The 17,840-nt window shown below is 25.5% G+C and overlaps 1 protein-coding gene across 1 annotated transcript in view; it reads right to left on the reverse strand.

Moving 5' to 3' along the window:
• LOC127290213 (glypican-6) overlaps positions 1-17,840 on the reverse strand; it is a 151,302-nt gene that overhangs the window by 4,531 nt on the left and 128,931 nt on the right. The window contains exons 3-7 of the mRNA XM_051318656.1: positions 8,606-8,748; positions 4,071-4,319; positions 2,833-3,001; positions 1,652-2,054; positions 193-362 (exon numbers count right to left, since the gene is read on the reverse strand). Of these exons, the coding sequence (XP_051174613.1) occupies positions 193-362; positions 1,652-2,054; positions 2,833-3,001; positions 4,071-4,319; positions 8,606-8,748 (1,134 nt within the window). The remainder of the gene's footprint in view (positions 1-192; positions 363-1,651; positions 2,055-2,832; positions 3,002-4,070; positions 4,320-8,605; positions 8,749-17,840) is intronic.

Consider the following 17,840-nt stretch of genomic DNA (forward strand, 5'->3'; position numbering starts at 1 on the left):
TTCTTTTCATTAACCGCACTATTGTTAAATAAAAATTTAATATTAAATTTACTTTATTTAAAAAAAATTCAGAATTGCTTTATGGGAAACTGATAATTAATGGCTGTTTAGAGGATTGACTTTCATTGTTGATACTTGAAACCAGGGCAGAAATCAAGACAAGATCAATTCTCAATCTGCAATGCAAATTACCTGTATCGATCCAATCAACGTCGTGACCATTGTAGGCAGAGCGTAGCCTATTCGTAATGGTCGTTAGTTGAAATAGTTGTTCTCTAACTATTGCTGGCCTGGGACCACCTTCTCTCACTTCGGGATTTAAGGTTTGTGTCTCACCATCCGAAGACACTGGATATATGTATCTAAAAAAACAGTTATAATTAAAAATAAAATACATTCCAAACACCAAATTCAATTCTAAATTATAGATAATCTTAATTATTTAATCTTTAAATTAATTAATTCTCTTTAAATAAATGTTTTTCGAATTCTCTATTATAAAAAAGTCCTTTTCAAAAATATATTTTACAAAAAAAAAAAAAAAAAAAAAAAAAAGCAATTAAAATTCTTCTACAAATTGTTAACTTCTTTCCAATGTTTCGAAATTTATAATTTTGAATTACTGTACAGCCGAATTTCCTAAAATAACATTTTTATTTTTATTAAATTTTTAAGGAATTTTTAAGGTTTAAGGACCTGCAATTATTGAAAATTTAAAATTATGCTACATCATGAAAAATTAAGAAACAAATTTTATTAGTTGATTAAGTTTTTTAACAGAACTCAAAATTCTGATAAAAATTGAAATTTGAATGTTTTTCATAATTTCTTTTAATTTTTTTCTCTATAATTTTTTACGCTATTTTCATGATTCTGAATAATTTATTAATTGTATAGATTTTGAAAATTTCTTTAAAAAAATAAAATTTCTAAAATAAATTCAAATGTAATTAAAAATTTTATTACATTTAAAATTCGATTAATAAAATATTTTTTAATTGAAAATTCTACTTTATAAGAGAAAAAAAATATAAACTCGACTTTATTTGTGTTCTCGAATCGATTTTAAATCGTAAAAAGTCGATTTTATCGCATTATACTATACACAAACAAAGATTGCAAAAACTCGATATTTTTAATTTTTATATATAAATTGAATTAATAAATATTTAAATATTCATAAATTGGTCAATGATATTGTGGTTAAATATTCATTAGTAATATTCAATCTTTTAATATTAAATAAATAGATTACTTTTATTAATTTTTAATAAGAAAAATTTTTAGACAAATTTATACTAACAATTTAATAAAACAGGATTATTAAAAAATGTTTGCCATTGATTTTTTCTTAAAAGATTTAATTTAATAATAATTATAAATTAAATTCATCGATTTAATATTTAATTAAAAAATTTTTTTAATTAAAAAATTATTGAATAGATTTAAAAAAAATTTTCTAAAGTAAATTCAACGAATATTGCTGATTCAAATATTTAAAAGCATATGAATATTTATCATCTACGAAAGTATTCTAATTTTATTTCTATTATTTAGTTTTTATTTATTTCATTTTTCAATTAAATTAATTTATATTTAATTTAATTATATAAAATCAATAAAAGTAAAGAAAATTTTATGAAAAACTTACTTATCTACATGAGTGCCATTCCAACATTCCTTAGTATTACTGGGAGGAACCACAAGACCATCATTGCACAATTGATAGGGTAAATATACCCAAAATTGTTTTGAGTCTCTGATTTTCTGTTTGATCTCCTTCACCAGTTTGTCAAGCATTACTGCCGTCGATGAACGATCTTCTGACATTAAATTTTCATCATAATTCAATGATTCCAAATCAATATCTTTACTTCGTCTTCTGCGTCGTCCCAAAAGTGGTTTACCACAGCCGGCAAAAACTTTTTGCGAAACTTCATGACTATTCTCTTGAAAATTCATTATAGCTTCGGAAATTTTCAAATTAATCGGTCGCACCAACATTTCTATATTAAATGGACCCAAAAGTCGATCAGCCACATTATTGACAGCCTCTGTAAATCATAAACATTTGACAATTTAATTTAAATTCTATATCAGATCTATTGTATGAATATTCTATATATGGACTTTAATTATCCGAATTCATTAATTTTATACTAACTAAATCTTGTGCCATTTAATAAATACCAAGAAGGCAATATTAATTAAGAGATAAATTGAAGTTCTTTTATCATCAAGAGTTACTCATCGCATTTGAAAATTATGCAAATAATTTAAAATTTCGCCCTCTTAGTCACAAAAATTTATATCAAAAGAACCGCAAGTCTTTTAAAAAATTAAATATGCATGTGATTGTCAGTGAGAAATGTTAAAAATAAAACAAAAGAAACATTTGACTCAATGCGAAGTAAATTAAGGCGCCTAAAAAATTAAATTGTCCACTTTAAAAAATGTCTGGCTTCTATTTCAGACAAATTTCAATAATTAATTTGTTCTTCAAATTTTTAAACTTTCAAATCTGTAAATATTTTTCTTTTAATAGAAATTTTTAAATATTGGATTAAATTACTTTTATCTACATTTACTTTTATGAAAAAAAAACAATTTTTTAAAATTTATTGATCAATATAGTAAACATATTCATCTTTGAGATGAAAATTCATAAAATTTTTTAATCAAAAAAAATATTTTTATAAAAATGTTTATAAAAATTATTGATAATGTGTACTTTGCAGCATTGTATGAAATTTCGTTATTTCTCTCAAAATAATGGAAGTAATTTTAATATATAATTATTGGGTAAATGATGAAAATTAGTCTTGAACTCACCGACAAAATGATTCCATTCAGCGTCAAGTGCTGCGTGATGTGCTAGACAGCCCTTCATCACATTTGCGCACATGTCACTACACGCCAAAACATTGCCAGGAATCCCGCTACAAGATGGACAGGCAGTCATTCTCGTTAATGCTGCGGCACACTCAGTTGATGGTTTTAACTACGAGAACAAGTTTATTATAATTATAACATAATTGAAATTCAATGGTGTCTGTTCTTTTATATATATATATATAGATAAATCTGTTTAACTCGGTGTTAATTGATTTATATCCAAAACTGAAAGCTTTTCACTCCCCGCTAGTTTTAATAAACAAAGAGGGGGCTTCACATATATAAATATACATAAAGGGAGCTTAAAATTCAACAAGTTACAATTTCAAATAACAAGTTTAAAAGTATCAAAAGTCTGTTAAACGAAAAGCCTTTGACTTTAAAAGCTTTTAAATTGAATTGGTCGTAAAGATAGAAACTTTCATTCAGAACAAACGATAATCGAATTAAAAGAAGATTATCGTGCGAGTGAAAATTAAATAATCCACCTACTGAAATAGTAGACTTTTTTTACATTTTGCAATTGCAATGCAGTTTTTTTTTTTTTTTTTTACATTTTTTCGTAGAGTGTAGCGAAAAAAAAATCTATTTAATTTAAATAATAGGTTACTTGTTTATTATCAAATAAATATTTACCCCAGAGAAATCTTTCATTTGCGTTTAATTGAGACAAATAAAATTTTTTTAAATCAAATAAAACTATATTTATCTTAGAGTCTAATAACTTTTTATTCTGAAAAATTTTATTTAGCACAAATAAAATTTTTATTTCAACCAAATAAAATATATTTGGCTCTAAAACAAAAATTTTTTAAATAAACTATATTTACGACAAAATAATTTCTATAAATGAAATAAATATAATGTGTAACTCAATAATAATTGTTATTTGATAAAAATAAATATTTTATATATCATAATAATCAAGCAATCGATTAATTGAATCAAATAATTTTTTGTTTTAATATGAAATTTGAATTGAAAATAAATATTTTTAAATAATATTTTACAATTCTTTTTTTTATCTTTATTATTTCTTTGTATATTCAGAGAAAAAATATATTAAAATAAAAAATGTATAATTTGTGCAAATAAAATCTATTTGAAAAAAGTGTTATTTATTTAGTTTTGAGGCAAATTTATTATATTTTATTATTATTTATATGTAAAATTACCGTTTGCATATTTTTCAAGACATCAGCTGCAACACTTAGAGCTTGACTGAATGCTCTAGTGGCGACAAATGACCTTTTAACTTGATTTCCTAATTTTGAAGGCACGTCTCCAAATGGTCCCATTTCTTTCATGTGCATTCCAACACATTCCAAATATTTTGCATCAAATGTATACTGACTATTCAATACAGTAAACATTTTTTGATAGAGAGTGTTGAAAAAATTATCCATCACATCGTCCAAATCAACCTGTAAAAATAATTTATCATTAGAGAAGAAATTGTCAAATTTTTAATAATTATAAACTAATTTACTATTATAATTTATTTTTTTTTATAGTTTTTTATTATTTTAATTAAATAATATTATTTGTTTTTACTAATTTATTTTTTGTAAATTTATAATTTACTTTATTATATTTTTTAGATTAAAAAAAATTAAAGATTAAAATTAAATTAAAGAAATTAAATTGTTATTATCATGATGCTTTGATGAAAATATGTAATTGTATTTTAAATTCTGCGATTGGAAATAATGATCCATTAAAATAAATAAAAATCATCATTTTAGTTTGACATATCTAACGAATTATCCATTACTCTAAACCAGTTGTGACTAATTGTAAATCATTCGAAACACGTTGCCTCTGTTTATCTCCTGAATTCGTTGCAATTGCACACAGGATACTAAAGAGTTGTTTTATAAATGAGTGTTGATTCGAGGATAATAGAACACATTTATTTCGTCTCATTAATGAAATTTATATATAAAGGATGATATAACAATGTAGAAAAATTAACAGTTATCTCTGATTCCAATTAATTTTAATTTCGAGAATATTCCTCCCGTTACATATTCAATCGTTTATAATATTAAATAATTTAATTAATTAAATAAATTGAAAATTGTACTTTACCATTTTAAAGAATTAAAAAATTATTTAAATTTTTTAAATATTTTTCTCTTAAGTTGTAAAATAAATTTTTTAAAAATTCACAAAAACAAGAAAAGACCATATAAAATTTTATTTTACAAACCATGTGCTTGAATAAAAAAAAAAAAAAAAAAAAAACATAACGAAAAATGAAATATTTGCTTATTGGCAAAAATATCGAGAATGATTCATATGAATGAGAATTTCGAAATGTTTGATCAACCTTAGAATTGGAATTTCGTAATGTACACAGAGAAAGAGAGAGAGAGATGAGGATTTGTGATTCCCAGTTAATACACAGTCGCAGCTATTTCTACTCCTGGGCATCTGATATTCATGTCTGTTGAAGCAATCGATTTATGCTTGCATGATTATACGAGATTATATCATGAACCCAAAATTAGTGCGAATGTAAGTCACTAATAATATATTTCTCCTATTAATTCACAATTCCAGACGAATATTATTGTACCAAACGCCAGAACCAGACAATATTGTATATATATGTATAGTTATATCAAAGTTATATATATTCATGAAACTGAAATGTCAGAAGCACATTGTGCTAAAATTAATACAATCAACTTCATATCACAAAGTGAATGTTCTTCACTTGGAGACATACATGTGAAACACTACCGTTTATCAGCAACGAAACATTTCTTTCATTGAATCAAAAGTTTCATATAACAGTGCAAAAGTTTACTCGCTTTATATGAAAATAACGAGATTTTAGTTTCCGCATTTTGATTTTAAAAATATATATAATATATTCATATCAGAGATCCTCTTTATAAAAAAACAATCCTTTTACAAAATTAAAAAAAAAAATTTTACAAAAAAAAACCAAAAAAAAAAAATAATAATAATAATAATAATAATAATAAGAATAATAATAAATGAAACAAAATTAAAATTGATAATTTAAATCCATTCTTAAAAAACAATTAAAAAATAAATTTTCAAAAATTATTAAAAACTAAATTTTTTTTCTGTTTTTATATTTAATAATTTGTAATTTTCTCTTTTTGAGGAAAAAAACCTACTTTATCATAGACAAAAAAAAAATATATATAATAGTACTGTATTTGTTATTTATAGTGAATTAATAATTAATTATAATTGTTCTATTTTATGACATACTTTATGGGAGAATAGTCCAAAAACTCGTTTACTTCGAGCCTTGTTATTAATTTCGATAACGTGGAAATTTTAATAAATAAGTTTCATGAAATATTCATCATGTACATGGAGAATTCTAATTGTAATTCTAATTATATAAAATCAATAAACAAAAAAAAACTGGATAAAAAAACTCATTTATCTACATGCGTGTGATTCTAACATTATTTATAGTATTACTGGGAGGAACCAAAATTAATCGTACTGTAATCGTAATTTATTTATTATTTATTGTGAATAAATAATCAGGGTGGCGATAATTTTTATGATTATAAATTCCCAGTCATTTCCCGGTCAATTTTTTGTTTTTCCCGGTCAAAATTTTGTAAATAATTAATTTTTTCTAAAAAAAAAAAAAAAAATTTTTTTTTATTTTTTAATATTAATTCTTCTAATAAATTTTAATAATGAACTACTGGAAAAAAATAATTAGATACTTATTTTAAAAATACATTTTTCTGAGAAATTAATGCAACAAGATGTAATAGACAATATCAATTTTTAGAATATCTGAAAAATTCCCGGTTATACATTTTAAAATGAACCAAAATTTCTGAACGTTCAAATGAATAAAATATTTTTTTCAATTTATAAATTATTAAAAAATATAACGACAATGTAAAATAAAACAATAGATTAAACAATTATTAAATTATTAACTTTTTTTTAGATATTTAAAACAATATTTTGTAATGAAATTCATGCTTAAAGAAATTGCAAAAAAATTTCGTTTATTTGAACGTTCAAAACTTTTGGCTCATCATTTTAAATTCCTGGTCATTTCTCTCGGTCATATCGCCACTCTGATAATTAATTATAATTGATCTGTGTTATACGATAATAATATACTTTTATGGAAAAATAGTCGGAAAAAAAATTTCTTTGTGAAAAACACACAATCCTTTTACAAAGTTCGAAAACATTTTTCTTTTTTTTAAAAAAATAAAAAGAAAATGAATAAAATTTAAATTCATTCTTGAAAATCAAGTTTTTTTTTACATTTTCGAAAATTTCGAAAATAAAAAATGTGACCAAAAATTAATTATCATATTTTAAATGAAAATATTGTTAATTAAAACATTATCAGATTCTACATAGAAAAGAGAATAAACATATAATAAAACTCCAAAAGAGTGCCGCGTGCTGGTATTATTTTTTTAATAATATGGCATTATATCGAGCTGAAATAAAGTGGGAGATATTTTTAGATTCAAGAATTTTATCAAGAAATGACCGATTGCGTATACGTCGAAAGTGCATTGATTAAATTCACTGTGGCACGCGATATTTTTCAACTTTTGTATATTGTATACATATATATACTATAAATGAGATAGGGTAGCAGTTTCACGAAAGACAGTAGGGGCGAACAGAGTAACTCCTCGTAATTGTAGTGAACCAAGCATGAAGACAAAATGACGGAAAAGTATAGTATAGACCATAAAAAGCAAAAGGGAAGACAGATAATTGTACTCAATAATGAATTTTTCAACTTTTACGAATATTAGTGAATTTTTCAAATGAAACGATTCACCTGGGAAAATTATTTCTTAGAAATGAAAAAGGAAATGCCTAAATAATTACCACCACTATAATTATCATATTTGAGAAACAATTTGTTTTCATTTCAAGAAAGCTCGCATGGGAAATATAAAAACAACTTCGCAATGAAAATTCATATGGGAAGTTGTGAATTTTTTACTATCATTTTTTTTCTTAAATCAATAAATTAAAATATATATATTGAATATTATATAAAAATAATAATAAAAATGAATAGTAATAATATTTGTTAGTGAAATAGTCATAAAGTTAAATTGAATACTTTTCAACAACTTTGAAGAGTATATATATATGCGAAAAAGAAGAAATCAGCTTCGTAAAGAAGAAATTTGCCTTTGAAAATTGAGCTTTAGAACTGGTGTGAAATTTGATTTACAATCGCTCTCAGCTTCCGTCTTTCAAACAAAATGTGAAATACGAGCAAAGTTCGCTCCAGTTATGGTGGACGTAAAAAAAAAAAGAAAAATACCTTTAAGAGCAAAAAAAAATTATAAAACGATATTGAAATGCTGAGAAATGTCAAGGGGAATTTAATTATAAACTTTTTTTCTTCATAACTTGTACACTTTGGACAGGTTTAGATTTGAAATCATTCAGACACCATGAAAAATATGATTAAAATTATGTATTTTCAATCGAAATGAAAATCATATATTTTTCTTCTATTAATTTATTTTAATCAAAAAAAAAATTATATTTTTTAAACAAAAATTGATTTATTCATTTTTCTAAATGAATTTCTATTTTGAATGATATTTCAATTTTTATTTGTTTAAAAATGGAAAATCACAATAAAAAAAGGTTGATAAGTTTCTTCTAAAACCACAAATCTGAGATGAAAATTTTTTTTTCTTACCGATCCTGTGTCGTAGTATTTTTCCAGCTCTTTGAAAAGGTCTGTGAAGACGTATGAATTCTGTTCATATAAGATGCCATAAGTCTTCTTAAACATGTCATGAAATCCGACTTTGCTCGATTTCAAAAGATCTTGAAAATAATCTGAAAAAAAGGTAATATTCATATAAGAAAATTGTTTCTCTCTCAAAAAAGAAAAAAAAATCGATAATCCATAACTAATTTTTCAACAATATAGAAAAATGTTTCAAAGATTTATTCCATTTCCAAGCAATTTAATAAAGAAAATCAAAATGAAGTTTGTAAAATGGTTATATATGACCGCACTCTATGATGGACATAATTTTATTATTTTTAATCTTTTCACACAATTTTTTTCATTTCCTTTCAATAAAATTGATTTTTAAATAAAAAATGATAGACATATCTCTCAAAAGTATAAAATTAAAAATAATTATAAAATTCTTCAATTTAAATTAATTATAATTAATTTTCAATAATTCAAAAAAATTGAATTAATACGTTTAGTTTAAAACAAAGAAGTTTAATAAAATTTATTCTATTCATAAATTGTATAAATCGACAATTTTTTTGCCAAATGTTCATTTTGATAAACGAGAAAATCGACAGGGTTGAAAAATTACTTTCATCGATAACATATAAACCCTTATATATCCCTCCGCATTTCGCACTTAAATCCCAAGCACCAAACCTACATAATTTCCCTTTCTTATCGCCACCACTTTCATCGCGCGAAGAACGAGATTAAAATTCTTTTTTTTTTGCGACAAAAGAGAAGGTGAAACGAGAGAAAAATGAGAAAAAGATATAGGGAATTGTATGAAGAGAAAGGAAAAATGTGAGAGGACAGACTCTATATATATGTATATATATATTATATAGTAACGTATCGTCGACTCTGGTCTGGCGATATCAAAGCGCATAAAGGGCAAAAAGGGAGCACTTAACGCAGCAGCCTGCTTTTAATTCGTAAAACGCTCGTCCTGCTCTAGTGAAATCTCGTCTAATTTCTATCGTCGACAACGGGCTTTTTCCCCCTTTTTCCCAACGAGGCGACACCCGACGTCAATTTCCCTGTCGGCTCGACCTGTTCGTAAAAGGTGAAACCTTGGAATTTCTTTAATTAAAAAGCGTCGATCAGAGATGGAAAGTCAGAACTTTTGCTTTGAAATAAAAAATTTCAAAAAAAAAAATTGAATCAAGAACGGTAATAATCAAATTCTACAAATATTTGTTCTTCTACTTGTAGAAGTTTATTAGAAATACTAGCTTAAAAAATTTATTAATGATTAAAATGTATTTTCTATAAAGAAATAATAATATTGAATTAAATTTTCAGGTAAACACATTTGAAACAAAATTTTATTTCTTTATATTTTCCTCAATATTTTACTATTTTACTAACCTCAAAAATTTTGCTTTATTGATTATACAATAATGATTAAAATGATTATACTGTAAAGTCTCATGGGTTTATAATTGAGGGGCTGATAGTAAAAATGGTTTAAAATAACATTGGGAGCAAAAGTGGGATAAGTGACTTGGGAGCAAAAACGGGTTAAAATGATTCGTGTAATTTATTGATAAATTCATTATCACAGAAAACTAAAAGGCATTAAAATAAGCTGCAACGCTTCTTATTTTAATCCAAATTTGCTTATTTTAATACCAAAATGGATTAAAATAAGCAAAATTGGATTAAAATAAGAAGCGTTGCAGCTTATTTTAATGCCTTTTAGTTTTCTGTGATATTATCGACTAAAAAATATTAACAATAGGAAAAAATGCATATTTTATTATAATTAATATTTTTTAATCGATAATATAATGAATTTATAAATAAATTACACGAATCATTTTAACCCGTTTTTGCTCCCAAGTCAGTTATCCCACTTTTGCTCCGAATGTTATTTTAAATCATTTTTACTATCAGCCTCTCAATTCGTAATTCGTCTTATTTTGATAATATAAAAACATTAAGAGTACTTTTTTCGCATTCGTTAGATCACTTATTGAGTCATTATCAATAATATAGTCATCGTATCAGCAACATCATATCATCCGACTTGAACGTATATGAAAAATCGATTTTTACGTTTTATTGCTTACCAAGCAGGTATTTTGTTTGACCTTTTTTCTCATGATTATAGTAATCTTAGAATGATTTTTGGTATACCTACAATTAAACAAAGATTTCTTTTTGCGGACATGCTTTTTTTATATATAAAATAATCAACAGTGTCATTGACTGTTCAGAAATTTTATTGATTACTTTTGTAACATTATTATTCAGGTACCTATGTACTCAAAGGGCACAGCTCGTTTACAATTTCTAAATAAATAAATAAATCTTTATAATAAATTTTGATAGTCATTTAAAGTTAAAAGTATGCTCTGGGTGTCTGTTACTGTGCCCATTTTCCTATTTTGATTGAAAGATTTTCTATTTTTGTTGTCTGATAGAAATATATGAATTATTGTTTACCAAGACCAATTTTATAAGGTGATTACCCAACATAAAAAAACATGATAGACTTAATAAACTATTCAACTTGATTGAAAACTGCATTGTAATCATGTATAGTAAAGTGAAATATATTTTTAGGTTAGAATCACTTTGCAAATGCTGTCAAAAACCTTTCTGAACATAAAGTTTATAAAGAAACTAAGAAATTTTTAAGAAAAGTGTACACGTTAACGTTGATTATTCCTGTTCTCTAGAATTTCAACCTTTATTTGATAATTCAGGTTGTTTTAGTCACTCCTAAGAGGCTTCTTTGAAGCGTTAGATAGCAATACCTCTATATATATATATATATATATATATATATATGTGTGTGTGTGTGTATAGTAAAACTCAAGTCAAGGTACCCATCCTGGCACTCTGCATGATAGAAGTTTCAGGGGTTCTTCCGGAGTGATACGAGAGGGTCTCCTTTTTCCCACATATCCGGTGGTTCAACAAAAGCATTCTTGAGTTACATCACGTTTCAAATAACTATTTATAAGAATTGCTGAAATGCCTCTCACATTTTTCTTTTTCACGTTCCGCCAATAAAACATTGAAACAACTTTTAAATTGTTCAATATCAATTTTTTTATGTTAAGTCATTATAATATCCTTTGACAAAGTTTACCGTCAAAATAATATGTGTATATGTTTACTGTGAAATTTATTTATCGATCCAAAAAATATATAACTATAATTTCTTGACTATATATCATATTAATAATTCAGTTTCAAATTATTCGCACACTAAAATGAACAATAAAAGCTAACTGGAGTTATAATAATGATCTATATAAGAAAAGTTTTAATGACTACCTATATCATTTATTATTACAAATCATAAATTTATTTGCAAAGTTTCAGTTGAAAATAAAAATTAAAAATATTTATACCGTTTTGAATGATTCTATATAAATTTATATATAAAAATATGACAAAAATTGAAGAAGAGAGAAAAGAAAATTATCTTGTGGTGAAAGTTTTTGTTTTTGTTTCGAAAAATGTTTTGAAGAGGGGGAATTATGATTTTCATGAAAAATTTAAAAGGGCACCCTGTAGATTTTATACGTTAATGTAGTAGGGTGGAAAACGAGATGAAGGTGGAAGGGTTGGAGCAATTACGTTGTCCACAGACACCACAAAGATACCATACCACTAAACCAACGTATAGTGCATTCATAATGTGTCTCATAGACGTAGACGTATATATAGACGGACACTCAAACTCCCCTGAATTATTATATATAGTATCTACTTAAATTTTCAATGAATTTCCACTCTATGATTGACCAAACACACATAAAGAAGCAAATGTGACGTAAACATAACCTATAATTCATTTGCTTCTTATAGGTCCCTTTCTTCACAATACGTCACAATTTTAAAATAAGAAGGCCTAGATTAATATACAAAAAACGGTTTTAGCAAAAAGTAAATAAATAAATTTTATTTAAAATAACCAAAAAATTGTGTTAATACAAAAAAATTTTATATATTTGGTTCAAACAAAATTACTCAAGAAGCACGTAATATAACCTCAATATCAAGGTAATATTACATGTAAGATTCGTAATATAACGTTGTAATCTTACAGTGATCTTAAAATGTCCGCCTCAAGGTAATATTACCGGTAATGTTACTGTAATATTACGCGCTAATATTAAGGTAATATTACAGTAATATTGCAGTAATATTATACCGTAATATTAAGGTAATATTACAAGAGAATATTACAGTAATATTATGGGAACATTTCTTTACGAAAAAAATCTACCCATCCAGGGAATCGAACCCCGAACTCAAAGCACACGAGTCCAGAGTTTTACCAACAAGCCAAATTGACTTATAATATATTTACGTTTTTTATGCTTTATGAATAACTCAAATCAGTCTGTAATATTACCTTGAGGCGGACATTTTAAGATCACTGTAATATTACTGTAATATTACAGCGTTATATTACGAATCTCACTTGTAATATTACCTTGATATTGAGGATATATTACGTGCTTCTTGGGTATTCTCTGAGGGCAATTGTTTATTAAATATTAAAAACTGTATAAACATTTAAAATTTTAATTAAATATTAAAAGTAATGAACAATATTAAATTAATAATTAACGAATAATATTATTATTGTTAATAATAATAATTTGTTATTAATATTTAGATAATGAAGTTTTTAATTTTCAAAAATGAAGAACATATTGAATCCCATAAATTTTTTTGATAACTTTAAATGTGGTTGAAAACAATTTTGAAGGCACTTATGTGCTTAACGTAATCTATTCTTCCATTACACACACGTAAATGTGTATAGTGAGGACATTGGACGCAACCGAATCCCAAATTCATGTCAGATTACACACTGGATTGCTTTCTCGGATTAAAAGATTAGGAAAACTGCTCGATTCTAACACAACGAATGGTCTATTTTCTCACGCCCTTATTTCCGGTACACCACCTTCATTAAAATCTAATAAATCAACCACATATATATATATATATATATAAGATACTCTGTAGAATTAGAACAATAATTAAATTAACATAATTTCTTCCTTGAACAAAGTAAAATATTTTAAAATTCTTGAAAACTATGGTTTACTTTTCACAACGAAAAATATATTGTTTTCCACTATAATTATATAATTTTTGCTATTATAATTTTTACTTTCCTATATATAATGACGCGTCGCTGAAGTTCACAATGTTTATGATCAATAAAAATATATTTCTCTCGAAGAAAAATAAGTTTTTGTCCACAAATTTTTCTCTATTAAATTGTTGATCAAGAAACTTAAATTTTTTTTAAAACAAAGTATAATAATTTGCAGCTCCATGTATAGTTGGCGTCGACGCTCGTCGCCGAAAATTGATTTTCACAGGACCAAAAATGTCAAATTATATTTTTTAAGATTTTCAATCCAAATAATTTGAGAAATACTTTTTAAGGTATTATGTAGACACAAAACCTTTTTAAAAATGATTTGATAATTTTGGTTCGGTGAAAAAAAATTTCGACGCCAACTTCATGGGGGTTAATTTGCATAGAAAAATATTTCTTTCTTCAAAATCGTTGATTATATAAACGTTGTGAACTTCACAGACGTTGTATTTTTATAATTAAATAAAAAATCATTGAAAAATAATGCTTTCTGAAAATTTCTAAATAACAAAAAATGAAAAACAGTTATATTAAAAAAAAAAAGAAATTGAAAAGAGATTTTATATTTGTTGTATGACAATGTAAAAGTGTTCTTTTAAAAATAAAAAATACAGTAGTATTTAAATATACGAAATATAAACAGAACAAAGTTCATAAATGAAATTCTCATTTATCAAAGTCCTATACATATATATACTGTGTGGGTTTGTGGATATAAAGATTGACTGAAATATTTTAGCACTTATAAAAGCAAAATCTGAATTGGTAATTATTCTTCACTCAAAAGAAAAATATTCTCTTAGATTAACGAGTTTGACTAAAGTACGAATTTTTCTCTCTGCAAATATTGCTGTCAATTTAAAAATGTCATGGACAGATTTGTATTTTGCAATTCTCGAAAGTTTAAATCTTTTGATAAATGTGAGATGCAAAAAAATACAACACAAAGTTTCTTCTCATGTTTCCAATCAACATTGAAAGAAATTCTTTAGAAGGAATTTACATGGATGTCAAACTTAATTAATAATTATCGAATTAACTTTGAGATAAACATAAATTCTTCTGTCAAACTGTCTACTATACAAAAGCACAACAAGAATTTCAAGAGTTTTAGCTCAAAGGAACGAAAATTGGAGTTACTTTGAACTGAGAATTGAAAATTTTCTCTCTCTGAACTAATATAGGATGAAATTCTAACAAAAAGAATGCCAATTTCGCACTTATTGGTGGAAATAAATAGCTTGAAGCCACATCTTCTAACGATGAGGAAAGTCGCGGCCTCTCTTTTCTATGTGAGATTCGTCTTTGAAGTGCGCCTTAAGTGGCGAATACGCATAAGACTTATGGCAACGAAGAACTTATAAGTGTACTGTTCGCAGTACAAACCTTTGGATAGACGTGTGCAAGTGCGTATATACAGAGCGGCGCGTTCCCAACTTCCTCTCTGTCAATGCACTTGCGGTCCCTCTTTAATTAAAAAAGACCTCACAAGCTCACTAGTACAAGAGTCTTGCGGTGTTTCAACATCCACTTCTATCGTGACTGCGTGTAACCACAGGAATCTCTTTTCACCCCCCGCATTTTCATACAACACCCTTTATTTCCTTTATGTAATACCGACCACCACCACCACCACTGCAAAGGGCCTTCCCTCATTTATGATGGACAACTTCGATTTTACCCTCGAATAACTGACTAATTGAGAATTCCAGAATGTACGTTATCAAATCCGAAGAATTTTCAAAAACAAAAAAAAATGCTCCCCACATATACGGTATTTTTCATGAATCTTCCAAATTCCAAATATAATATTTATCATTCCACATTAAATTACGATCTTCCACATTCTATTATTTTGACGTAACAATTTAACACAGTAATTTAATTTAGGCATAAAATAGATAAAAAAAATTAAATATTTTTGAAGCTTTATAGTCGCACTGTGATCGAAATTGCAAAAAAGCTGGCCAAAAGGCAAAAATTCGATGTTTAAAATTCGTATTTATTCTTTTTGTGTATAAGAATATCTTGCTGCATATCATTCAGAAAATAAAAAATGGATTTATCAAAAATTATAAGCATATTGTTAGAAAAATTTTAAAAATTATGTTAAATCGTAGAGCCCACACTGTAAAATAAAAGGTATCAATTTAATACCAACTTTAGGTACTATAAATTGTCATTTGATTCTATTTTAATACCTATAAAATCGGTATACTATATTATGAAGCTGAGGTACGCAACGTTTATGATAAACGATTCTTAAAGAAATAATTTGTTAAAATGAAAAATTCTATAATTTTTATAAATATTTCTTGTAGTTTTCATTAATTAACAAATTATACAAAAATATTTTTTAGGCTATTTAAAATTTAGACTATTTATGAAAATACACAAATGATTAGCATGTAAAGGTACTTGTACGTTTAAGGTACGGTCATATGTTGACTTTTCTAACGCACATATTTATTAGGCTCTGTCAGTTCATCGATATATTTCGAGATAAAGATATGACGTCAGAGGCCTGGAGTGGACAACAAATCAGACGACATGTAATAATCTTATGGAGAAATAAATTAGAAAAATACTTATATTAAATTTACTCAGATGTTAATCACTTGAAATGTTTGTTGGCTTGAAGTAACAATAAAATGTGCTTTATTATCAGATGTGTTATGCATGTGAGCCAGTTACATATGTATATTCCAAGATTTGTCAATAAATTTGTATTAGTAAGGTTAGGAGTGTTTGTTTACAAAGTAAATTTTTTATTTTAAATGCATAATAAAACGATTATCATGACTAGTTGCAGACAGGCAACAAAACTGTGACTGTATTCTTCCAAAAAAAGTGATTTTATGGTGGGAAATTTAAAATTAAAATTTCTTCTTACATTATTAATAACCTATTATAATATTTAAAAAAAAATTTAAACATTTAAATTTCTAATAAAATCTAATTTTAAGAATAACTAAAACTGTAAAAAGCTAGAAAATTAAGAGACGCTTGCTTTTCACCAAACTGTCAGTACGTCGAACAGACAAAATATCGAATGAACAAAATGTCAAAAAGCCAATACATCGAACAGACAAAATATCGAAAAGCCATAACCTAGTGTATTGCACTTTATTTCGAAAAGAAGTTTTCTATAACTAAAACTGTTCAATACTTATAAATTTTTGTTCGTTTCTCACGCGAAATTCATAATAAAATTAATTATTACAGTTAAAAGTAGGATAAAATTAAGAAATTAATTGATAAACTTTCCAGTTAGTATATGCCAGCCATGACACTCCAACTTTGATACCAATTTAAGGATCAAAAATTGATCCAGATTTTCGGATCATTTTTAAAAATGATCCAAATTTTTGAGTTAATTTGATTCCTTTTATGAGATCAAAATGATGCAAGCCAAATTGATACTTTTAAATCAGATTTACGCACGTGTATCATACAACATTTTTTGCAACACCCACCTCTAAAGTTAAGTACCTATTATGAAGAATTCCAACTCTCTATTAGAATAATTTCGATTGTATAGAATTAAAAAAATCAATCGAAGATCAGAAAAAATATAATTAAGCAGGAGTGTATAAATTTAATAGTAAAGTTCGTTTCTTAATTTTGTGGTTTTGTATGGTCTAAAACAATCCTTATATTATGTGAGAGAAATTTCGGTACGTAAAGTAAATTTCAGTGTGTAAAGTAATATTTCAGTGCGTAAAGTGAATTACTTTACACACCGTTTGAAAAAGAGCTTCTTTACACACAATTTTCGGTGTGTAAAATTTAACTTTAGAGGTTAGTGTTGCAAAAAAAAATTTTTTTTAAATATTATTTATTGTATTGTCATGATGAAATAAAAGTTTTGTCTTCAAAAAGTGAATATATAATTATGTAATTAATTTAAATTGAAATATAAAATTCCATTTCAATTTAAAATATTATTTGTCTACTTTAATATTATATAATTTTTAATCCGCATTCTAAAATCTTAACATTATTAGACACACAAGCAGTCTAATTTGAAAATCAAAT

The sequence above is a fragment of the Leptopilina boulardi genome, unplaced genomic scaffold (genome assembly GCF_019393585.1).
Source record: "Leptopilina boulardi isolate dan_hultmark-lab unplaced genomic scaffold, ZJU_Lbou_2.1 LbouV2_58, whole genome shotgun sequence".
Classification (NCBI taxonomy): Eukaryota; Metazoa; Arthropoda; class Insecta; order Hymenoptera; family Figitidae; genus Leptopilina; species Leptopilina boulardi.